Below are 25743 nucleotides of genomic sequence, written 5' to 3' on the forward strand. Positions count from 1 at the left end.
AATTTAAAAAAAAAATCAACAAGACTACAGATCTCCAGGGTCAGGTAATACATTCATTACATTATATTGATTTGTCAGGACAGCAATACATATTTCACCCTAGTGGCCCCACAAAAATCAAGTGGCGGGACCACCGTTTTCCACCGCAGGCACCCCAATCCAAAAAGTGGTGCGTGCAACACAGTTAAGGATCAACCATCAAACAGGATAAAGTCCTTTTGCCGACATAAAGCATGACTTGGACTCCTGGTTCTATGGACGTTCGTCTGATTGCTACAGAAGAAGGAGGAGGAGGAGGTGCCTAAGGCAGAAACGCTGAGAAAACATCAGACTATACCAGAGGTTTTCTTGAGCCCATCAACACGTCTTTCATTGGGCTTGAAAGGTTCTTCTCCCATTGACGTCATCAACATTGACCTCCATGTTGAGTAGAAGTCCATGAAGAGGTAAAGCAAAGCCAAGGTCCCAGGGCTTTTTCTCGGTGCAAATCGAGAAGGGAACCATGGTTTCTCTTGTTCTTTCTATCGGAGGAATGCAAGATCTCTCTTGGTCTAAAATTATTTTCTAAGCAGCCCCCCACAAAAAGGAAACAGCAGCAGGGGACACCCAAGTCCTACTCTACCAACCAAGGGCAAAAAGGGTTCGCCTTACAACATCCATCATTTGCTCCCAGCCTTCCTTTGCTCTGAGACATTCTCCTCCTCCTCCTCCTCCTCCTCCTCCTCCTCCCACAAATCTAGCAAGGAAGTCAAAGAGAAGAGCCAGTTGACTCCTCCGCCACTTCGGCTTTGCGGGTAAACGACCCAACCTGGCGGACACAATCATGGCCCCATGTCTATTCCCTCGGGTTGTCGAGGAAAAGTGACACGGCCCTTCAGAGACCTCAAGCCCAGACACCTAGCTCTAGATTTCACAGACGGGGGATAGATAGCGTTCTTCTTCTTTGGTCTCCAGGTCCCGGGGTAGAGGGTGGGGGAGGGGGAAACTTGTGTTAGGATTGGCCAGGGGGAACCCAGCCACCGAAGGCCTTCTCCAAATATTGTGCCACGGCCAAGGTCAAGTGGTCCTTATGGGGTCCTGCCACCACTTGGATGCCCAAAGGGAGTCCGTCCTTGCTCAAGCCAAGAGGACACTGCGTCACCGGTAAGCCCAGAATGTTGAAGATGGCTGAAAGAGAAAAAAGAGACAACAGAAAGGTCAAAGGTTTGGAGCACTTTTTCCTGTAAAACCAGAACCAGGCGTTTGAAGAGGAATCTTTCAGAGTGAGCGAAGCTTCCAAAGGGATTCCAAAGAGATTCTCCGGGATTATGAGATTAGAGTGGGCCTTAAAGGGGAGAAAAGCATATGATCGTTCTTTAGACATGAGGGTGTGATGCAATTAGTTGGAAGATTCCAGCCTTATTGTTGGACTTCTCTATAGCAATGTTCTGAACCTACGCTCCCTTAACAAGCAGGAGGCAGGAATTGCTGGCAAAACCTCTTTTGTTTCCTATGGGAGGGGCCAATCACCTCCAAGGTGTGGCTTTACTGCTGAGTCAACCCTGCTTTCTGAGTTGTTCTTGTCTTCTGGCAGCTCTGCGCATGCACACACTGGGAATGGGCTCCAGCTGTTCGTCTGCCTCGCTGCTGTCTACCTCCCTCTCTGCCTCCGATGCAGAGCCCTTGTCCGAGTTTTCCCCAGCCCCCAGGACTGGCCCATGTTCCACCCCAACTCCTCACTGTCTGACTCTGCTGCCAGCTCCGCTCGCCGCAACAAGCAAGAATGCAAGGAATAAACCAGAGGAAATCTACGTCTGCTTCTAAAAGGGCAACACTGCTAGAAAGGGTCAAATTCTGCCCTGGTGTAAATAATAATAATGCAACGATGCCTTTAACACTTCCACACCTGCCTATCCCAGGGCCTTGGGAAGGACTTGACAGGTGGATAAAAATGTCAAATCCAATCCACCTGGAGGATTACGCGACTAACCATAGTAATAATAATTTTATATGTTGCCCAACTCCTAGCAACCCTGGGCAGTTTTCAAATTGTTCAAAACATGGAAATCAGAAAGCAACATACATACACACACAGAAAGAGAGAGACAGAGTGAGTCAGCCACAGAATCAGCGAGACAGAGAGTGAGTCAGAGAGAGAGACGGACAGAGAGTGAGTCAGAGAGAGACGGAGAGGGAGAGGGAGGGAGGGAGAGAGAGAGGGAGGGAGGGAGGGAGAGCTGCCAGGGGTGAATGGGGCAGGGAATGGGCTCCCGGAGGAGGAGGGGATCCAGTCTCCCCCACTGGGATAGAGAAGCGCGCGCTGGAAATGTGTGTTGGGCCGACTGAAGATAAGGGCGACAGCTAGGTAGAGCCGAAATTCTCCTCATTGAATTTCATTTTGTTAGATAGGGCCCAGTGTTCAAGTCTGACAAGATTCATCTGGATCTTGAGCCCATTGACTATTCCTGCCAGTTTAGTATCATCCACAAATTTGGTAAGTCCCCCTTCTATTCCCTCGTTGAGGTCACTTATGGAGGCATTGAATATATCTTGTTTATAGAAAGCCGTCTTAAAATACCCCCTTATAGCTAGAGTGGTTGCTACACCCTAACTAGGAAGATAGTTAATCATTAAAGCAGCCACTTCTTTTCCCAGGGTTCTGCACAGCCTTAAAAAAGGAGTTGCTTTAATGAGCCAACTTCTCAAAGCAGCATCTTTTAAGCTCAGCAGAAGCTCGAAGCAGGACATAGCTGCTTTTATGAGCAGCAGAGAAATAGCAATAGCAATAGCACTTAGACTTATATACCGCTTCACAGTGCTTTGACACCCCTCTCTAAGCGGTTTGCAGAGTCGGCCTATTGCCCGCAACAATTTGGGTCCTCATTTTACCCACCTGGGAAGGTTGGAAGGCTGAGTCAACCTTGAGCCTGGTGAGATTCGATCTGCCAAACTGCTGGCAGACGGCGATCAGCAGAAGTAGCCTGCAGTACTGCACTCTAACCACTGCGCCACCGCAGGTCGTGCTTAGAAAAGCACTTCTCCCACAGGTCGGGAGCAACCGCAATTCCCACACTCTTTCCAATCAGGTATAGCTACATTAAAATCCCTACTGTAGCAACATTCCTTGCTTCTGCCAACTATTCCCAGCCAATTTCCCAACGGTAGCATGTTAAGACTTTGAGGTCTTCAGAGCAGGAAAACCGGTCTCTTCTAATCTGCAGCATCCAGAAATAGTGTTACATCAATCGCAGCGGTCCAAACAAGGGCGGGAGTTCCTTACCTGTGTAGGCAAAATTGAAGGGCATGCCCAGAGGCGCGTGATGCTTGGGAGCTAGCACAGGGTGTGAAGGGTATAAGAAGATACCGTTCTCTCCTAGTAATTCCACCATCTCTGCTTGAAGGCTCTGTGCCATGCTTGCTACCTTGGCTTTCGCCTTGGAATTGTATTTCGTGAAGTTCTCCGTTATTCCTAGTGCTGGTGAGGAAAAACATATTGAGACCGACCAATTCACGACAAAAACGGTTTGTCCCACATGTTTAAATACAGCAGTGGCCAAAATTGTGGAAACCTTTTGGGGAAAAGTGTATTTTTGAGGTTTGATGGCTAATAACAACACTTTTTTTTGGGGGGGGGGGGACTTTCAAGATAATCCTATGCCACTGCTGGAATGTCCTGGGAATAGCCCAGACCTTCACCCAATTGAAAATCTATGGAGCCGACTAAAGAAACTTGTTAGTCAGAAGCGACCCAGTAATAAAACCCGGATAATAGAAGCCATCATTCAATTAATATTGGTTTCACATTATAACAGCTGCAGAACTAAAAGACTTGGTTCACTCTATGGGAAGATGTTGTAAGACCATAATTCATGCTAAAGGTTACCCAATGAAGTATGAACTGACATGGGGATAATTTTTGTATATCTCGTTTTTTGTGCAGTGATCATTTTTGTATATCTCGTATTTTGTACAGTGATCATTTTTGTATATCTCGTATTTTCTACGTGTTTCCGTTTTCTTCTTTATACTGTAACTGCTATTCTAATAGCAAATCCTTTATAAAAGTTATCACTTTACATTCTTGATTAAATTATCTTTCTGTTGATATATAATTTTATAGTACTACTCGGAAAAAAAAGTGGTGTTATTAGCTAGTTTTAGAAAATACACTTTTCCCAAAAGGTTTCTACTATTTTGGCCACTACTATAGACTGTGCTACGCCATGCATCATGGATATGTGGCTTTCTTGATTTTGGGGATATGCAGGTCCCACTGGGAATTCCACCAGACCAGGGGTCTCCAACCTTGGAAACTTTAAGACTTGTGAATTCAGCCATAGCTGGCTAAAGAATTCTGGGAGTTGGAGTTCACAAGTCTTAAAAGTTCTTGATGTTAGAGACCTCTGCACTAGACAGATGAGTAGAGTCCCATGATGTAGAATCATAGAATTCTAGTCTTAGAAAGAATGATGGAAGTCTCCTGGTCCAATCAACATCCTGCCTAGAGCAAATCTTTAGATTTTAAAAAATGGAAGCGGCAAAGTACAAATATAAAGAATTGCCCCAGATCTTGAGTTCTTACCAATGGCTGGAAGTGTGTGAGAAGAAAGTCTCATCATCCATTTTACCAGTTCCCATGATGGCCATACTGGTTTTCCGTGGTCTCCAAGCAAATCAATGAAGGTTTGATTTTCCTACAGATGACATGGACAAAGAAACACAGATGGAGATGGAGAGAAGAGACATTTGGTCCATCTCTTCATTCTTAGTATCATTTTTATGGAAAGTTGTGTTGTGGCCTGCCAGTGGATCTGGCAGCACATTCACAGTGAGGAGGTTGGGGAGGAACATGGGCCAGTCCTGGAATCTGGGGAAGGCTCTGACGAGGGCTCTGCCTCAGAGGTAGAGATGGGGCCAGGGCCGTCAGCTACCTTCAGAGTCAAATATCAGTGAGGCCGAAGAACAGCTGGATCCTGTTCCCAGTGTGCGCATGCACAGAACTGCCAGTAGAAGGGAACAGCTAAGGAACAAGGGTCGACTCAGGAGTAAAGCCACAGGTGGATGGTGAATAGCCCCTCCCATAGGGAATAATAAGGAGCAAAGGGGAGGAGAGTTTGCAGGAGACAATTAGTTCAATTCATGAGAGCAAAGATCTGTTCCTGACTTCTTGCCAAGCATTGTCTACTCCAGCTTGGCATTTGGAAGATATCAACCTGGCAACTCTCCAAGCCTGTTAAAGGTCTGTAGTTGTGAAATCTCTGGAAAGACTCTTGTCCAGGACTTTGCTGGAGAGGAATGCCCTTTAAACTAAATAAAAGGGGTTTTATCGGGACAAGGAGTCTACTTCATGCTCTTGGGAAGCCTAGGTCAGAACAAGTTGCAGCTGTATTTTAGAGGACAATTAATGTTGCAGGATCCAATCTGGGTTGGTCACTAGGACCAGAGATTTAGTCTTTTGGACATGTGCTAGAGCTCGTCTTCGGGGAACGTTTCTCTACCAGAATGTCTGCTTCTAATGCATCGTATTTGTGGCTGGTTGGGTGTGGCTTCCTATTGGTTGATTCAGGGGTTGATGGCCAGCTATTAAGTTGTTCCTTGTGTTGTCAAGCCCTTGGTAAGCTGGTGGTAAGTCAGCACTCCTGGGCTCCTTTCCCATGCGTCAATCATTTCCCTGGCTGTTTTTGTACCTGCTCAGCCAACAATCTTGTGTTTTTGCAATCTGGTAGTTATCTCCCTCCCCGTCTGTCCTAGTCACATGGGCAGTCCATGCATACCAGATTTCCTGCATGGCTTGCCTCTAAGGTTATGTAGGATAGACAGGGAGAGAGGGAGCTAACCCCCAGACTGCAAGAGAACAAATAAGCGGTCAGGAGAGGAGACCCGAACTCATTGGTAGCCTCACATTGCATTCGATTTCACAGCTAGTAAGATTGTTGGCTGAGCAGGATTGGATTGGATCCTGCAACATTATCCTGGGACACTTATATTTTGCTTCATTTGTACCTATCGTATTTTTCGGAAAATACACACTTCCCCGCCGCCAAAAGAGGCTGAAAATTTGGGTGCATCTTATACTCTGAATGTAAACCCCACCCACCCACCGGCCCCCACCCTTTGGCCTCCGCACATCCTCTTCCTGGCTTGCCACCAACAATGGCTTGTGTTTTGGGGCTCCACGCGTCACATTTTCAGCCTCCAAACACTCCGTTTGAGAGCCCTTCAGACAGCGGTGAAATCTGGACAGATCTATCCAGCTCGCGCAAACTGGTAGCAACGGCAGCCGGAGGCTCCGCCCACCCACCAGGACATCATTACGTCCCTTTTTTGACTCCCTGCGCATGCGCAGAAGGCTCTGCACATAAAAAGCGACACATGGTGCCCAAAATGGCTACCCGGAACGGCTTCTGCCTTCTCTTACCCCTTCCGTGCTTTGCCTGCTTTTCTAATTGCTGCTCCCTCCGACGATCAGCTGTGCTTTAGAAGCTGTTTTTCAGCCCCAATGCGGTGCTTGCGACCAAAGTGATCTTCCGCACTTTGCCTGCTTTTCTCATTGCTGTTCCCTACGATGATCAGCTGTGCTTTAGAAGCTGTTTTTAGCCCCAACCAGCCCCAACTTCAAAACCACGTTTTGAGCGAACTAATGTGCTGATGCTGACCAGGCTAAGGACGCTAACCAGATGAATACCTGGTAGGCAGAATTTGCCCCCCTCCCCCGTTTTCCTCCCCAAAAACTAAGATGCGTCTTATACTCCAAAAAATACAGTAACAAGCACCTAAAAAGGACAGCAGACCAAGTTCTTTTTTGAAGCCTATTCCAGTAAACCTCAGAAAAGTTACAAAATCTACTCAGGAGACTATGCGGAAGCTGCAGTTGTGATCCTACACAACAGCTTCCATGTTGACAGGTATGAGCTGCTCTGTAGAAATAATAGCTTTGTTAGAACCTACACACTGGTTGAACAAAAGCTTTTCAGCTGTCTCCAATAGATTTCCCATCCTTGGGGGAGGGGGGAGGGAAGATTTGCCTTTGACATACCTGTTTATTACTGCTCTTGGAAGACATCATAACCGACCAGATCTGGAAGGAATATTTCATTTTGCGGATGGACACATTCTCCACCTTCACCCCCAGGTCCGTCTCTAAGTGTGCCACAATCTTTAGGACAGCAAAGAGAAGGAGAAAGACAAAAGAGCCGTCAGCTTCTGTCTCAACCTTTGACATGAAATATTAACTAATTAATTAATTAAGTTTGTCAAACATGTACAAGTTAGCGGGTATGAATCTGAACATGGATATGAAGACAGGAAATGAGTACAAATAAATGGGGACAGTAGGACAGGGATGGTAGGCATGCTGGTGTGCTTATGCACGCCCCCTCTTTACGGACCTCTTAGGAATGGGGTGAGGTCAACAGCAGACAGTCTAAGGTTAAAGCTATGGGGGTTTGAGGAAGTAACAAGGGAGTCGGGTAGAGCATTCCAGGCGTTGACCACTCTGTTGCTGAAGTTGTATTTGCTGCATTCGAGTTTGGAGCGGTGTACCTTGAGTTTGTATTGATTGTTTGCCCGTGTATTATTGAGGTTGAAGCTGAAGAAGTCATTGACAGGTAGGACGTTGTAGGAGACAATTTTGTGTACTCTGCTGAGGTCAGACCAAAGGCGGCGCAGTTCTAGGTTGTCCAAGCCCAAAATTTCAAGTCTGGTGGCATAAGGGATTCTACTGTGAGCAGAGAAGTGGAGGACTCTTCTCGTGAAATGCCTCTGGACTCGTTCAATTGTATTAATGTCCGATATACAGTGGCAGATGATATTCCAGGCAGATGAGCTGTATTCGAGAATTGGTCTGGCAAAGGTTTTGTAAGCCTTAGTTTGTAGTACAATGTTACTGGAGAAGAAGCTTCGCAAAATTAGATCAACAACTCTCAGTGCCTTTTTGGCGATGCTGTTACAGTGAGCTCTGGGGCTTAGATCGTTTGAGATTAGTACTCCTAAATCCTTGACAGAGTGAGGGTCGTCTATGAGGTCGTATCCGCCCAGCTTGTATTTGGTGTTCTGATTTTTTTTGCCAATGCATAAGACAGAGTTAGGGTTAGTTAATATTAGTTAATATTAATTGAAGGAGGAGGAACTCTGACAATCAAAGGGCTGCCCTGCAATCTGAAAGAATAAAGGTTTTTGAGCAAAACAAAAAAACCACATACGAATACATTGATTTGCTGAAGGACCAGAGTGTTCACTTAATGACAGCTGCAAAAAAAATTCCATAAAATTGGGACCGGTCACTTGGGTGCTTCGATTTACAACCGTTGTGATTTACAATGGGAATTCTGGTCTCTATTATTGTCGTATGTCGAGAACTTCCTGTACAGTGACTTTCCCAGTCTCAACCCAGCTTGTCTTTCTACTCCTTCTTTGGGAGATGCCTGGATTTGAACCCAGGATGTTCTGCATACAAAACTGATGACTCAACATGTTGAGTTACAGGCCTTTTTTATGATTCTCAACAAGACAAGGTCCAGATCTCATGAGCTGCAAGAGAGAACTAACCAACGAAATTCGTCCCAGGTGACAACACTGCCATGGATGGGTAGTCCTCGACTTACGACTGCAATGGAGCCCAAATTTTCTGTTGTTAAATGAATGAGGTGTTAAGTGAGCATTGCCCCATTTTACGACCATTCTTGCCACAGTTGTTAAGTGAATCGTTGCCGGTGATAACTCAGTAGCCCGGTTGTTAAGTGAATCCGGCTTCCCCATTGACTTCGCTTGTCAGAAGGTCGCAAAAAGGGGATCACGTGACTCTAGGGACAGAGCAACGGTCATAAGTTTGAACCAGTTGCCAAATATGAGCCGCAGTGGCGCAGTGGTTAGAGTGCAGTACTGCAGGCTGCTACTGCTGATCACCAGCTGCTAGGAGTTTGGCAGATCGAATCTCAGCAGGCTCAAGGTTGACTCAGCCTTCCATCCTTCCCAGGTGGGTAAAATGAGGACCCAGATACTGCTATCTCTCTCTCTCATCCTATCTTTTTTTTTTTTTTGCATTTATATCCCGCCCTTCTCCGAAGACTCAGGGTGGCTTACACTATGTCAAGCAATAGTCTTCATCCATTTGTATATTATATACAAAGTCAACTTATTGCCCCCAACAATCTGGGTCCTCATTTTACCTACCTATCTTATCTATCTATCTCTATCTCTTACATCCTATCTATCTATCTATCTATCTATCTATCTATCTATCTATCTATCTATCTATCTATCTCTATCATCCTATCTATCTCTATCTCTATCATCCTATCTATCTATCTATCTATCTATCTATCTATCTATCTATCTATCTATCTATCTCTATCATCCTATCTATCTATCTCTATCTCTATCATCCTATCTATCTATCTATCATCTATCTATCTATCTATCTATCTATCTATCTATCTATCTCTATCATCCTATCTATCTATCTCTATCTCTATCATCCTATCTATCTATCTATTTATCTATCTATCTATCTATCTATCTATCTATCTATCTATCTATCTATCTCTATCATCCTATCTATCTCTATCTCTATCATCCTATCTATCTATCTATCTATCTATCTATCTATCTATCTATCTATCTATCTATCTATCTCTATCATTCTATCTATCTATCTCTATCATTCTATCTATCTCTATCTCTATCATCCTATCTATCTATCTATCTATCTATCTATCTATCTATCTATCTATCTATCTATCTCTATCATCCTATCTATCTATCTATCTATCATCTATCTATCTATCTATCTATCTATCTATCTATCTATCTATCTATCTATCTATCTATCTATCTCTATCATCCTATCTATCTATCTATCTATCTATCTATCCATCCATCCATCCATCCATCCATCCATCCATCCATCCATCCATCCATCCCACCAGGTTCAAGGTTGTCTCAGCCTTCCATCCTTCTGAGGTGGATAAAATGAGGACCCAGATTGTTTGAGAGCCATAGGCTGACTCTGTAAACTGATTAGAGAGGGCTGTAAAAGCACTGTGAAGCTGTATATAAGTCTAAGAAGTGCTATTGCTCTCTGAATTTTGATCACATGATCATGGGGATGCTGCAAAGGTCGTAGGTGTGAAAAATTGGTTACTTTTTTCAGCGCCGTTGTAACTTTGAACGGTCGCTAAATGAACTGTTGTAAGTCGAGGACCACCTCTATTCAAGCTGCCATCCGATTTCTGCAACAGCGCTCCAAGCTTCGAAGCAACCAAAAACAACAACTTCTTACTTTCCGATGAGCTTGGAGAATCTCTTTATCGACCGGTAAAAGGAAAATGGAGCCTCCATCGTGTTCCATGGAATAAAACTTTATGTTCTGCAAAGATACCGGATCATCCAGCTTCAGTCTGTCAAAGAAAGGATGGAATAAGATGGAAAAGGCAGCCATGAAGAACAATGGAAGAACATCCAACGGACATAGTGCAGGCTGGATTTGGTTTAGTCCAGCTCCTTGATGATATAATTTACTAGATCAAGGGTGTCAAACTCGATTTCATTGAGGGCTGCATCAAGGTTGTGTTTGACCTTGGAGGGCGTGGGGGGCGTGGGCATGGTGGGCACGGCCATCGTGGCCGTGGCATGGGACTCGTGTCGGGGGGGGGCACCTGTGGTGGCCAAGTGCTAAGGCAGGACTTTCCCGACACCCTCCCTCGCTCTCACTATAATCTCCTTCCTTCCTTCCTTCCTTCCTTCCTTCCTTCCTTCCTTCCTTCCTTCCTTCTTTCTCTCCCCTCCTTCCTTCCCTTTCTCCCCACTTCCTCCCTGCCTCTTTTCCTTCCTTCCTTCCTTCCTTCCCTTTCCTTCCCTTTTTTCGTTCCCTCTTCCTTCTTTCTTCTTCCTTCCCCTCTTCCCTTATGTTCTTTCTGCGCCAACTCAGTAAGCTCAAACTGCCCAAGGAGCTGCTGATCCAATTCTACAGAGGAATTATTGAGTCTGTCATTTGCACCTCTATAACTGTCTGGTTCGGTTCTGCAACCCAACAAGAAAGACACAGACTTCAGAGGATAATTAGAACTGCAGAAAAAACAATTGCTACCAACCTGCCTTCCATTGAGGACCTGTATACTGCACGAATCAAGAAGAGGGCTGTGAAAATATTTGCAGATCCCTCGCATCCTGGACATAAACTGTTTCAACTCCTACCCTCAAAACGACGCTATAGAGCACTGCACACCAGAAGAACTAGACACAAGAACAGTTTTTTCCCGAAGGCCATCACTCTGCTAAACAAATAATTCCCTCAACACTGTCAGATTATTTACTGAATCTGCACTACTATTAATCGTTTCATAGTTCCCATCACCAATCTCTTTCCACTTATGACTGTATGACTATAACTTGTTGCTGGCAATCCTTATGATTTATATTGATATATTGATCATCAATTGTGTTGTAAATGTTGTACCTTGATGAACGTATCTTTTCTTTTATGTACACTGAGAGCATATGCACCAAGACAAATTCCTTGTGTGTCCAATCACACTTGGCCAATAAAATTCTATTCTATTCTATTTTCCCTTCCTTGCTCTCTTCCCATCTTCTGCTTTGTCTTTCGTCTTTTCCCTTCCTCCTTTCCTGTCCCTTCTCAAAGGCAGAAGGGGAAACATTTCTCCTCTTGTTTTAAGTTCGTTTTGCTAGCCCTCTGCCAGTGAAACCAGGAGGCGCAGAGCCCATGCACGCGCCCACGCTCCCCATTTTTGCTAGCAGAGGCACCGTGGGCTGGTCCTTTGCTAATTCCAAGCCGGCTCCGTGAGACAGATCTAAGCACCCCACGGGTCGGATGCGGCCCATGGGCCTTGAGTTTGACACCCTTGTACTAGATGCTCTGAGACCTGTTGGGTCATCCTTTGACAAGAAGGTAATACAGCTCGAGGGCGATCACAATTAGCATTAAATTTTAGGCTAATCATCTGCAAGGACAGTCCCACAATCCTCTAAGGAGAGTACATACCATTAATAAAAAATGATATCGGCAAATGAACTTTAATAATAAGTCAATACTTACGTTGTAACCAAGGCCCAAGTAGTGATTACTAAACCAATTCAGTCCTCAACAAACTTATTTTATTAAAATAGCTGAGAATTAATTCATTCTCAGCTTTGTCCAGAACAAAATTCTTAATAACCAGGCCATCCGGCCATATCACCAACCTTTGATGTCTTTGGCAACCTGCCAAAGGCTTTTATTGGCAAACCCCCCACAAAATTCAAGAGATGCTGACAAGAAGCAATGGAAATCAACGTTGCTTTCCTACAAAGAACCCAAGAGACCTTGTTGCTCTTTTAAGCCTTATGGGAGGGGCCAATCATCTTCTGGCCTTACTTTTTGCTTCAGCTGCTCTTGTCTTCTGGCAGCTCTTCGCATGTGTGCACTAAGAACAGGCTCCTCCTGTTCCTCTGCCTCTCTGCTGTCCGCCTCTGGAGGCTCCGAAGTCCGTGCAGTGCTCCCAGATGGCCCTGGCCCCATCTCTGCCTCCGACACAGAGCCCTCGTCCGGGCCTTCCCCTGACTCCAGGACTGGCCCATTGTCCTCCCCAGCTTCCTCACTGTCTGACTCCATTGCCAGATCCACCGGCTGCTGGCGGACCACAACAACTTAGTTACATAAACAGAGAAACATAATGACTAGGCAAAGGAGGCAGTGGTGGTAGGGATGACTTTTGACTTCCAGCTGGCTTCCCCATTGACACTGGGAAACTGGCAGGGAGCGTCATATGTCCCAGGGACGCTGCAACCATCATGAATCTATGCCTGTGATCAAACTCCTGAATATTGATCACATGTGTGATCAATATTCGCTTCCCTTCCCAGTAGGCTACTTTTCTTGTTGTAACTTCGAACAGTTGCTAAACAAATGGTTCTAAGCCAAGGACTACCTCTACTACAAATCAAGAAACGCCACCTACTTGGAAATGTTTGATCCAGCCATGACTCTCAACAGGAGTTCCATGTCTTCCGCATAGCGACACATAGGTCCGGTGCACAGGAAGTTTGTACGATTGCCAACCGCATCAGGAAACTGGCCGTCATTGGGCACCACACCTACAGAAACCCACAGAAGCAGAGTTCAGTCGTGCACAACAAGCCACCTCTCTCCTAGTCTGGCATTTGAAGTTGCTGCTTCCTTTCATAGGTTGCCCTCAACTAGCAATGACTTGTTTAGTAACAAGTCGGGCTCAAGGTTGACTCAGCCTTCTTGTCAGGCCTGGAAACCCTACTAGGCCTTAGGTTTCCAGACGCTGCCACATTTCTCGCCTGAGGGGAAGAAGGGGGGTTGAGGGATATGCTAACATTCTTCAAGCGGTCAAGGTCGGATGGTGTTCACATCTGCAGGAGGAGTGTCGAGAAGATATTCAAATGAACTGGGAGAACGTGGGACCATATGACCAGCAAAGGGGTTAGGGGGGTGGGACTCTTGGGGTTTGTATAACTGGGGAAAGAATCCGGAAGTTTCAGTTTTGGAATTTCACTCATCGTGTGCCAGTTTCCTTATGCTAGTAAAGAACTTTGAAAGACAATGGCTTCTGAGTTTCTTTCATGCAGAGGAGGTTTTTCTGGAACCTTGACACTTCCACCCTTCCGAAGCTGATAAAATGAGGAGCTAAACTGTTGGGGCCAATAGGCTAAGATTTGTAAACCCGCTCAAGAGAATGCAGTAAAGCACTATGGAGTGGTATATAAATCTAAGTCCTATTGCTAATCACAAACATGTAGTTAGAGCTGCTTCTAGGGAGGGCTAACCAGGCAATACCTGTGGTGGGCTTGTGTCCAAAGATCCCATTGAAGAAGGCGGGCATACGGATGCTGCCCCCGATGTCTGAGCCGATGCCCATCACAGAACCAGCAGCTGCTAAGATGGAACCTTCACCTCCTGCGTGAAAAACAAACACCAGATTGACCAGTCAGATTATCGTACAAGCCTGGAAAATCTGTTCTGGAAAGAGCAGTTATGCTACTCTGGCATTGATAACTTCAGAGATAATTTTTTGATTTATCTCCAAAAAATATGCATATCCAGGGCCACAGCTGAGTTATAAGCAGGTTTTACGTGCACCCGGCTGATAAAAGTTATTTAGGTCAGTGTTTCTATTTTATACACACACACACACACAATTTCATTAAAGACATTTCTAAAAGAATAAAATATATATATTGGGAAAAAAGGTCACTAAAAAACTAATAAGTAAGTGAAAAAAGGAAGGGAAGGGAAAGTGGAAGGGAAGGGAAGGGATGGGATGGGAAGGGAAGGGAAGGGAAGGGAAGGTTATAAATATCTTCTTAAAAGCAGTGACAAGTGTATTTATTTTATCTTCTCTGTAAGGTTACTACATAATTTTCTACTTTCCATAGTTTACACTTTCTAATCATCAAACCCATTAGCAAAAAGTCCATAAAAGGTTTCCCGGTTTAATAAATGTAATTGTCTTTTGTCAAACAAATCATTTAGGCCAATGTTTCTCAAACGTGGCAACTTTCAAGATGTCTGGACTTCCATTCTCAGAATCTATATCCAGCTGGGGAATTCTAGAAGCTGAAGTCCAGCATTTTCAAAGCTGCCAAGTTGGAGAAGCCCTGACTTAGATGGGGGCCAACTCCCTAGCCCAATCCACTTAACTGAGTGGGCTCCTGCATTACATTCAACCATGCCTTGTTTTAGGAGTGCAGCTTACCAAATAAACTCCAATGGTGGATTTGCACAACCCACACCGACAAAACCAAGAAAATCTGATTATAGTTTAGCACACTGTGTGAACCAGGACTCTCTCAAAATCAGTTCGAGAAGAAACCCTGGGTTTTCTAGCAACTTCAAACTCAATAAGTGTTTTTCTGGTGAGACCGGTCTATCAGGGCAACCTGATCTACCCAACTATGGGAAGGAGCATATTGCTTCTGCTTTCGTCCTTTCAGCCCTAATCCAGGAGCTTTTCTATTTCTTTGTCGGTACATTTACATTTAACACTTCAAACTTAATAACGATTTCCAGTGGTGAAATTCATTTATTTTTTTACTATAGGTTCTGTGGGCGTGGCTTGGTGGGCGTGGCAGGGGAAGAAGACTGCAAAATCCCCATTCCCTCCCCACTCCAGGGAAAGGATATTGCAAAATCTCCATTCTTTCCTCACTCCAGGGAAAGGATCCTGCAAAATCCCCATTCCCTCCCCACTCCAGGGGAAGGATCCTGCAAAATCCCCATTCCCTCCCCACTCTAGGGAAAGGATATTGCAAAATTCCCATTCTTTCCCTAGTCCAGGGAAAGGATATTGCAAAATTTCCATTCCCTTCCCACTCAAGGGGAAGGATCCTGCAAAATCCCCATTCCCTCCCCACTCCAGGGGAAGGTTACTGCAAAATCCCCATTTCCTCCCAATCAGCTGGGACTCGGGAGGCAGAGAACAGATGGGGGCGGGGCCAGTCAGAGGTGGTATTTACCCGTTCTCCGAACTACTCAAAATTTCCGCTATTGGTTCTCCAGAACTGGTCAGAACCTGCTGAATCCCACTCTGCTACCCAAATATGGGATGGAGCATACTGCTTCCACTTTTCAGCCCCAATCCAGGAGTTTTTGCAGGCAGTCGCTTCCGCGATGAACTATTTTTACGTTAAATTTCTATTTCTTTGTCGGTGCATTTACATTTAACGCTTCAAACTTAATTGCGATCTCTGCTAGGGAGTTCTCGCCTTAACTTGGTAGTGAAGAATGCCAGTTACATCCAAGTTCAATCCAGAATGGGGTGATCACGCTCTACTAACCCAACGGTAGTCAACCTGGTCCCTACCGCCCACTAGTGGGCATTCTAGCTTTCATAGTGGGCGGTAGGGGTTTTGTCCGATACTGAAGCACTTTCCTTTTTTTTTAATTTAATTGACTTTTTTAAAAATTTTCATAGCATTATTTAAAAACATTTTCATTAGATTTTCATAAAATTACCATGACAATTTAAATTTCTGAAAATATACTATTCGTATCGCCCGCACATAAGTTTAGTTCATGTTACATAAGTGAAACTAAATGGCGCTATAGTGTGACCACAAACAAAAGAGCCTTGTCCCAGAATAGCTCGCGCATCTCCCCCCACACCACCCAGCTGTAGCAGGCAAGCAGAGCTGGTAGCTGGCACCCCCCCAAACCCAATCCACGATGCGTGAGAGGCATGCGCAGACGATGATACACGGCGCATTACTGTGGAACCGGTGGGTGGTTAGAAAATTTTACTACTAACAGAGATACTAAAGTGGGCGGTAGGTATAAAAAGGTTGACTAGGCCTGTACTAACCTGAGCTGCCTCCTACAATGCAGTCGAGGTTATAGGGGTTGTTAGATCGGCCGTAGACACGGTTGCTTGATTCGAACCACATGCACAGCTCGCTGCAGTTGGTCACCCCCAGGGGAATCGCCCCTGCTTGCTTCAACCGGGATACCACAATAGCGTCCGTGGTGGAGATCAGGTTGCGTCGGTTAACCAGCCCAGAGGAATTGGGCATCCCTACCAAGATGCAGAAATAAAGACATGAAAGAGGTCAGAATTTCATCTTGTCCTTGTCCGAGAACCCACACATAAGGAAAAGTGGGGAAAGGACCAACAAGACGGTTCTTCAAAGGGCAACATGGCTCTTGAAACTGCACAGTGGCATCGCAATGAAGGATACACTTATGTGATAACGACGTACACAAGGGAATTGTGCAGTTGTTTCTTTTTTTAATTACGCTTTCCTATAGACAAAAATATTGCAGATTTGAGAGCATTTAACAGCAAATTTATGTTGTGGCCTGCCAGCAGCCAGCAGAAATGGCAACAGATTCGGACAGTGAAGAGGTTGGGGAGGAACATCGGCCAGTCCTGGAGTCTGGGGAAGGCTCTGATGAGGGCTCTGCGTCAGAGGCAGAGAGGGGGCCAGGGCCGAATACCAGTTGTCAGCTGCCTTCAGAATCAGACATCAGTGAGGCAGACAAACAGCTGGAGCCTGTTCCCAGTGTGTGCATGCGCAGAGTTGCCAGATGAAGGGAATAGCTAAAGAACAAGGGTTGACTTGGGAGTAAGGCCACAGGTAGACGGTGAATGGCCCCTCCCAGAGGGAATAAAAGAGGAGCGAAAGGGAGTGGAGTTTGCAGGAGATGGTTGGTTCATGACTCTCCGAGACTCTTTGTCAAGATTTGAAGATATCGACCTGGCAGCTCTCCAAGCCAGAGAAGGTCTGTGACTGTAAATTCTCCCTTGAAAGACTTTGCTGGGTGTGAATGAGAGGAATTCATAGTAACTTAATAAAAAGGAGTTTTTGTTGGGACAAGGAGTATTAAGTTACTATGCTTCATGCTTTTGGGAAGCCTAGATCAGAAAAATTTATTCGATATATCCCTTGAACTGCTAAGGAGGGTCTGCCCCTTGCCCTTCTTCTCCATACCCAAAATTCCAAACTTATAGATAATATCATAATCAAAAAAAAAAATTGACAGATGCTGAGGTTAGAGGAGTGGATTTATGTGAAATATGGACTACATGAGAAAGACAAACCGATGAGTAAATATTTTGAGGGTTATATAAACGATACTGTAATGGAAGATAGTATACTTTCAATAACAATTGATATTATCGCATATATGTTTATATATTTACATATGATTATAATGATTATGATGATGTTTATATGTTAACACTTTGGACACCTAGAAAACATACTTTTCAACATAGAAATAGAATATGTGATATAAAACAAAACAAAAAATAAAAAAAATATCCAAACTTTGCTGTCTCTTTGCTGCAGTGGTGGGTTTCTAAGCGGTTCACACCGGTTCGTGCGAACCGGCAGTGGCGGTGGTAGGAGGCTCCATCCACCCGCACGGACGTCATCACTGACATTCTGTGCATGCACAGAAGGTTCTGCGCATGCGCAGAATTGCCACACATGAGGAAAGCATGCACACACACGCTCACAGTTCCAAACCGATAGTGGTACCCATTACTGCTTTGCTCCCTGGAAAAGACACACAGACACACAGACACACAGACACCGACACACACCCTTGCAATTCTGGACTGCATTCCACCACATCTTAGACTGAAGACTGGTTGAAAAACAATGGAAAGAAACAACCCAAAATCCAGCTACGCACCATATAACGCAAAGGCTTCTTTGACAGTGACAGGAACGCCCAGCAAGGGGAATTTTTTCTGGAGTGATTCTTCATCTTCTTGTCCGTCAGACAGCAGCTGATCAACAACCTTTGCCTCCTGCAGGGCAGCCTCAAACCTGAGCAAATGGGTAAGCAAAGAGCAGGGAGGTAAAAAAAAAACACAAAAAAACACAACCCAGCTCTCTAGCTGATGTTTTAGGGGACTGGAGGTGAAAACATATAAAGAACAGTTGCTGGAATTGGGTACATCTAGTTTAATGACAAAAAGGCCACACTTGGAACACTGCATCCAGTTTTGGTCGCCACGATGTAAAAAAGATGTGGAGACACTAGAAAGAGCGCAGAGAAGAGCAACAAAGATGATTAGGGGACTGGAAGCTAAAATATATGAAGAACGGTTGCAGGAAGTGGGTATGTCTAGTTTAATGAAAAGAAGGACTAGGGGTGACATGACAGCAGTCTTCCAATATCTCAGGGGCTACCCCAAAGAAGAGGGAGTCAAGCTATTCTCCAAAGCACCTGAGGGCAGGACAAGAAGCAATGGGTGGAAACTCATCAAGGAGAGAAGAAACTTAGAACTAAGGAGAAATTTCCTGACAGTTAGAACAATTAATCGGTGGAACAACTTGCCTCCAGAAGTTGTAAATGCTCCAACACTGGAAGTTTTTAAGAAGAGGTTGGACAACCATCTTAATAGGCTTTCTCACAACTCTTCCACCTTTTTAATCCCTGTTTTCCTATCAAATCAGAGTTGGTGGGGAAAAAAATCTGAACAACCCCAAGATGTCAGCTAATAGCTAAACTCTTTCCTCCCTCCCTCCCTAATAAACTGTGGAATTCTACAACCCAGATATGGAAACCCTGCTCTGTCTACAAACAAGACTGCAGGAAAAAAAATTGGGTCAAGGCATTGAGAAATTGAAGTAAATATAGCCTTCTTTAAAAGGAAGGCTGTTCCGACTGTGAGATGCTTCAGATCAAAATTGCTGAGCAGGATGTTCTTATCCCAACGAAGCCTTCCTCCTCCCTTTGTCCTATCTTCTTATCTTGAATTCAGGATGTACAAGGTCAGAGAAATGGTGAGAAAAAGGCTTGGAAGGGGAAAAGGTTGCCAAAAAAAAATTACTTTTGCTAGGCCTGTGTAGCAAATCCCTAGAAGATGATGTTTGGAAGAATTCTCAAGGCACAGCCCCAATAGAGGCGGGAGGAAAACAACAGCAAGAATTTGAAACAGGGAAGAGCTTCCTCCAGCAAGCCATACCTGCCTGCTTTTACCTCCCCAAATAATAAGATAATAACCAGATAATAAGATAATAACCCAGATAATAAGATAATAATCCAGAATAACTCCCCAGATAATAACCCAGAACCTGTTGGACAGAAAGTCAAAGTTTTCCCGGCTTACCTGTCTTTAACAATCGCATTGATGAGTGGGTTCACCTGCTTGATCCTCTCAATGTAGGCTTCAAGAAGATCAATGCACTTCAACTGCAGGGATGAGAACAAATTTTAATTATATCAATTATTTCCTGGCTGGGTTTTACAGCAAGTACCAATCATTGGCAACCAGGACGCTAGTTTTTGGTCTCTAAAGATGACTTTCTGGTTCCCCAATCTACATCGAGCAGCTCAGCATTTATTTATTTGATTTGTTTATTTTGCCAAGCATGTATTAGATAACAGATATAAGTATAAACATGATACATGAGCACACAATAGATTCAAACCTAAAGTGAACCGCTCCAATCTCGATTGCAGAAAATATGACTTCAGGAATAGAGTTGTTAATGCCTGGAATGCACTACCTGACTCCGTGGTCTCTTCCCAAAATCTTTAACCAAAGACTATCTACTATTGACCTCACCCCATTCCTAAGAGCTCCATGGCATAGGGCCGGGCTATTTACGGGACCGCCTACTGCTACCGAATACCTCTCACCGACCCGTGCGCTCTCACAGAGAGGGACTCCTCAGGGTGCTGTCAGCTAGGCAATGTCATCTGGCGACACCCAGGGGAAGGGCCTTCTCTGTGGGGGCTCCCACCCTCTGGAACGAACTCCCTCCAGGACTTCGTCAACTTCCGGACCTCCGAACCTTTCGTCGCGAGCTTAAAACACACTTATTCATCTGCGCGGGACTGGATTAGATTTTAAATTTACTGGTTTTAAATGGGTTTTTTAGTATTTATACTGTTTTTTAATAATTCGGCTATAGAATAAGTTTTTTAATTGTCATTTTAGTTTGTATTTATATGTATTTTTAATTGCCTGTGAACCGCCCTGAGTCCCTAGGGAGATAGGGCGGTATATAAATATGAAAAATAAATAAATAAATAAATAAATAAATAAAAATAAGAGGTCTGTAAGGGGCGTGCATAAGAGCACCAGCGTGCCTACCGTCCCTGTCCTAATGTTCCCTTTAATTGTATTCGTTTTATGTATTCAATTCATGCTTATACTTATATATATTATTTAATATGTATTTGACAAAATAAATAAATAAATAAATGATTATGAATACAGGAAATGGATACGAATAAATGGGGACAGTAGGACAGGGACGGCAGGCACGGCGGTGCGCTTATGCAGGCCCCCTTAGGGACCTCTTAGGAATGGGGTGAGGTCAACAGTAGACAGTCTAAGATTAAAGTTATGGGGGTTTGGGGATGAAACCACAGGTAGTGCATTCCAGGAATTGACCACTCTGTTGCTAGTCGTATTTTCTGCAATCAAGTTTGGAGCAGTTTACCTTGAGTTTGCATCTATTGTGTGCTCATGTATTATTGCGGTTGAAGCTGAAGTAGTCGTTGTAGCAGATAATTTTGTGTCCTACGCTTAGGTCAGATCGAAGGTGGTGTAGTTTTAGATTGTCCAAGCCCAAAATTTCAAGCCTGGTGGCATAAGGGATTCTGTTGAGAGCAGAGGAGTGGAGGACTTTTCTCATGAAATACCTCTGGACTCGCTGAATTGTATTAATGTCCGATATGCAGTGCAGGTTCCAGACAGATGAGCTGTATTCGCGAATTGGTCTAGCAAAGGCTTTGTATGCCCTAATTTGCAGTACAATATTACCGGAGAAAAAGCTTTGAAGATTAGGTTAAGATTAGGTTAATTCCAGGATACATCCTGGAAGAAGATGGAATACAAAGTGAGGAAGGATGCAGACCTGGTTGAAGGACACCTTGTAGCTTCTATTTAGCCGTAAAAGGGTTGCCAGACATATGATAGTGCTCTGGCAATCCATGTTCAACAGCAGCTTAGTCCGCCTCCAGTTTGGACTGATGCAATTTAGGTATAATACCAGACAGTTATGACAAAGGGACTATGTATTAAATGTTACGTATATTGACAGCAGTGAGAATTGTATTTGCACAATATTGAAAAAATGAGAACACCCCACCATTTGAAAATATAATCCGGAAAATATTGGATTGTGCAGAGATGGCTAGATTGGCATTGAAAACAAAAGATAAAGGAGACACAGAACACTATTTAACGTGGAATAGGTTTTATCAATGGTTAGAGATAAGATCAACAGAGTTGGAAGGGACCTTATAGGTCATCTAGTCCAACCCCCCGCTCAGGCAGGAGACCCTACACCATTTCTGACAGATGGCAATCCAGTCTCTTCTTCAAAGCTTCCAGTGATGAAGATTCCACAACTTCTGAAGGCAACTTCTGTTCCATGGGTTCTCACTGTCAGAAAATACCTCCTTATTTCAGGTTAAAACTCTCCTTGATTAGTTTCCATCCATTATTCCTTATCTGGCCTTCAGGTACTTTGGAAAATAGCTTGACCCCCTCCTCTCTGTGGCAGCCCCTCAAATATTGGAAGACAGCTATCCTGTCTCCCCTGGTCCTTCTCTTCACTAGACTAGCCATGCCCAGTTCCTGTAACCGTTCATTGTATGTTTTAGTCTCCGGTCCCCTAATCAACCTGGTTGCTCTTCTCTGCACTTTTTCTAGAGTTTTCAACATCTTTTTTATAGGGTGGTGACCAAAACTGGATGCAGTACTCTAGGTGTGGCCTTACTAAGGCTTTGTAGAGTGGTATTAGCACCTCCCTTGATCCCTCTGTTGATGCAATTTAGGATTCACTAAGCCTAGGATTAGACTAGATTGACTAGCCTAGGATTAGAGATTGCGTTTTCCTGCTCCTTGGGGTAAGAAGCTATTGGAAAAATTGCTAAATAAATCAGTGGAATATAGGTAAGTCCTCAACTTACGACCACAATTGAGCCCAAAATCTCTGTTGTTCAGTAAGACATTTGTTCAGCTGAGTTTTGTCCCATTTTAGGATCTTTCATGCCACCGTTGTTAAGCAAATCGCGGACGTTTTTGAGTTAGTAACACAGTTAAGTGAATCGGGTTTCCCGCACTGACTTTGCTCATCCAAAGGTTGCAAAATGCGACCTTGGCATACAGTAATGGTCAATAAGTATGAACCGGTTGCCAAGCACCTGAATTTTGATGACACGATCATGGGGAGGCTACAAAGGCTACAACAGTGGAAAACAGTCCTAAGTCACATTTTTTCAGTGCTGTCGTAACGTCGAATGGTCACTAAATGAACTGTTGTAAATCAAGGATTACCTGTTTTGATGTAGGGGCAAAGGTTTGGACCTTCCAGCCAGGGGTGAAATGCTTCCGGTTCAGACCGGATCGCCCGATCCAGTAGCGATGGCGGCGAGTGGTTCGGAGGACCGGTAGCAAAAATCTCTGCCCCCCGCCCTCCCAGCCCAGCTGAGCCACGCAATCATCAGAAGGGTTTTTTTTTTTACTTTAAAAAGCATTTTTTCTTCGGCCAAAAAAATGCTTTTAAAAGTAAAAAAAAAAAGCCTCTGATGATCACGCGGCTCAGCTGGGATCGTCAGAGGCTTTTAAAACCTCTTCGACCAAAGAGGTTGTAGAAAAAATGCTTTTAAAAGGCTCTTCTGATGATCCCAGCTGAGTTGCCTGATCGTCAGAAGCTTTTTTTTTCTTTTAAAGGCCAAAAAAAAAATGCTTTTAAAAGAAAAGAAAATCCTCCGACGATCAGGCAACTCAGCTGGGATCGTCAGAACCCTTTAAAAGCATTTTTTTTCAGCCGAAGGGGTTGTAGAAAAAATGCTTTTAAAAGTTAAAAAAAAAAAGTTGGCCATGCCCACCTAGTCACATTACCATCCCCCCACCAAGCCACGCCCCCAGAACCGGTAGTAACAAATTTTACATTTCACCCCTGCTTCCAGCATGTTTAAAGAGGAGAAAAGGCCACACCATTTACAATCCGGTTTCATTCTTTTTCACCCAGCTGATGTAAAATGCCCTCGAACGGAAAACACTCCAAGTAAATTAGTAAGGACTCAACATTATTTTAGGTAACGCAAACGTGCCACAAGTCTCCCTGAAAAATCAGGCCAATCATAGCCAAATTGTTGTTTATAGTTTTCCAGGCTTCCCTAAATAAACAAAGGATAATCTGTTTAATGAAACACCAAACTGGAAACGCAGCGTTCGGAGGCGACAGGAAGCGCACCCAGGAAAACGCTTAGGAATCTTGACTTAGTAATTTCAGAAAATTTATGCCTGGTGTTTACAAACCTACGCATGTAAATTAAATTAAATGAATTAAATTAATGTAAATTAAATTAGGTAGCTCAAAGTCTTTGCTCGTGGTTTATGGCGGAATAAGGTGAGCCAAACCCCAGAGGGTTGTCTGTCGACACCTATACAGGCAGCGTTCTGATCTAGGCTTCCCCAAAAGGCACGAAGCTGATCCCGACAAAACCTCATTTATTAAACGAACTAGTGAATTCTTCTCATTCACCTTCAGCAAAGTCTTTCAAGGGAGAATTTACAGTCACAGACCTTCTCTGGCTTGGGGAGCTGACAGGCCCGATATCTTCAAAACTTGGCAAGGAGACTCGGAGAGTCACGAACCAATCAGACAAACTAATTGTCTCCTGCAAACTCCACTCGCCTTTCAGTCCTCTTTTATTCCCTCTGGGAGGGGCCATTCATCGTCCACCTGTGGCCTTACTCCCTAGTCGACCCTTGTTCTTTAGCTGTTCCCTTCGTCTGCCAATTCTGCGCATGCGCACACTGGGAACAGGCTCCAGCTCTTCGTCTGCCTCACTGACTCCAAAGGCTGCTGACAGCTGGCATGCGACCTGGCCCTCTCTCTGCCTCTGACGCAGAGCCTCAACAGAGCCTTCCCCAGACTCCAGGACTCGCCCATGTTTCTCCCCAACCTCCTCACTGTCCGAATCTGCCACCAGCTCCATTGACCGCTGGCGGGCCACAATAGGCAGTTCTCGGCTTACAACAGTTTGTTCAGTGACTATTCCAAGTTACAACGGCACAGGAAAAAGTGATTTAGGACCATTTTTCACACTTACGACCGCATCCATGATCACATGATCACAATTCAGACCAAGTGGTTCATATCTATGACCGTTGCTGTGTCCCAAGGTCACGTGATCCCCTCTTGTGACCTCCTGGCAAGCCAAGTCAACAGGGAAGCCGGATTTGCTTAACAACCGTGTCAGTAACTTACCAAACGCAGCGATTCACTTAACAACTGCGGCAAGAGAGCTCGCACAATGGGGCAAAGCTCACTCAGCAAACGTCTCACTTAACCAACAGAAACGTTGAGCTCCATTGGGGTCGTATGTCGAGGACTACCTGTATAAGGTAAAATAAAACCTGTGAGGGACAGAATATTTATTTTATAATAATAATAATAATAATAATAATAATAAAACCTGTGAGGGACAGAATATTTATTTTAAAAAGTCTGTGCGTATTGAAGAAGAAGATAAAGTTCCTGCCACAATTTTTCCTTTTGGGAATCATAACGGATTGTACAGGGATTGAGACTAAACTGATTCTGAACTTAATAACAGCAGCAAGACTGTTGATTGGACAATACTGGAAGAAAGAAGAGATACCTACAATAGAAGAATGGATACTGAAAGTCATTAATTTGGCTGAGATGGCTAAAATCTCAGCTTTTTTAAAAGACAATACGCAGGAAAGATATTTAATTGAATGGAAAAAATGGATTGATTATATACAAAACAGATATCAGATTAAGAGATATCAGATTGCCTTTGAATAATTAGAAAGTTATTTTATTTAATGGGGAGGGGGTTGGGAGATGAAAAGCTTTGGATGAGGTTAATTGGATTGGAAGGGAAAATTTTATTCTATGTTTGGTTTATGTATAACAATACCTTGTGATTGACCTGGGAAGCCGGGGGGGGGGGGGAAGAGAGGGGGGAAGGAGGTTTTTTTGGGAGGGAGGGGGGGAAAAAGGGGCGAAAATGTCTTTGTTTTTTTTTAAACTTTTTCAATTAAAAAAAAAAAGTCTGTGCGTGTGGAAGCGGGGGCGGGGGGAGGAATAGAAGATTTAAGTCCCACATCTTGATCCCTTGGTTAGTCTCAATAGTAATGAGTTTTGCCACTAGGAAAACTTCTTGCAAACTATAATCTTCCTTATAAGCTTGCAGGCTCCCGTAAATTAAAATCCCACCTGGATTTTAAGATGCTATTGACACGAACGCCTCGTTACCTTCCTTGTAATGCTTCACAGACTAGAAAAAGA

At 44.2% G+C, this 25743-nt stretch overlaps 1 protein-coding gene across 1 annotated transcript in view; it reads right to left on the bottom strand.

Moving 5' to 3' along the window:
* Positions 1-33: 33 nt before the first annotated feature.
* Positions 34-25743, bottom strand: part of FAAH2 (fatty acid amide hydrolase 2) — a 30517-nt gene continuing 4807 nt past the window's right edge. The window contains exons 2-11 of the mRNA XM_058196563.1: positions 19566-19648; positions 18140-18276; positions 16305-16514; positions 13781-13900; positions 12936-13071; positions 10259-10376; positions 7016-7135; positions 4562-4673; positions 3260-3454; positions 34-1167 (exon numbers count right to left, since the gene is read on the bottom strand). Coding sequence (XP_058052546.1) covers positions 992-1167; positions 3260-3454; positions 4562-4673; positions 7016-7135; positions 10259-10376; positions 12936-13071; positions 13781-13900; positions 16305-16514; positions 18140-18276; positions 19566-19648 — 1407 coding nt within the window. The 3' untranslated portion in view covers positions 34-991. The remainder of the gene's footprint in view (positions 1168-3259; positions 3455-4561; positions 4674-7015; positions 7136-10258; positions 10377-12935; positions 13072-13780; positions 13901-16304; positions 16515-18139; positions 18277-19565; positions 19649-25743) is intronic.

This window comes from Ahaetulla prasina, chromosome 11, assembly GCF_028640845.1.
Source record: "Ahaetulla prasina isolate Xishuangbanna chromosome 11, ASM2864084v1, whole genome shotgun sequence".
Taxonomy (NCBI): Eukaryota; Metazoa; Chordata; class Lepidosauria; order Squamata; family Colubridae; genus Ahaetulla; species Ahaetulla prasina.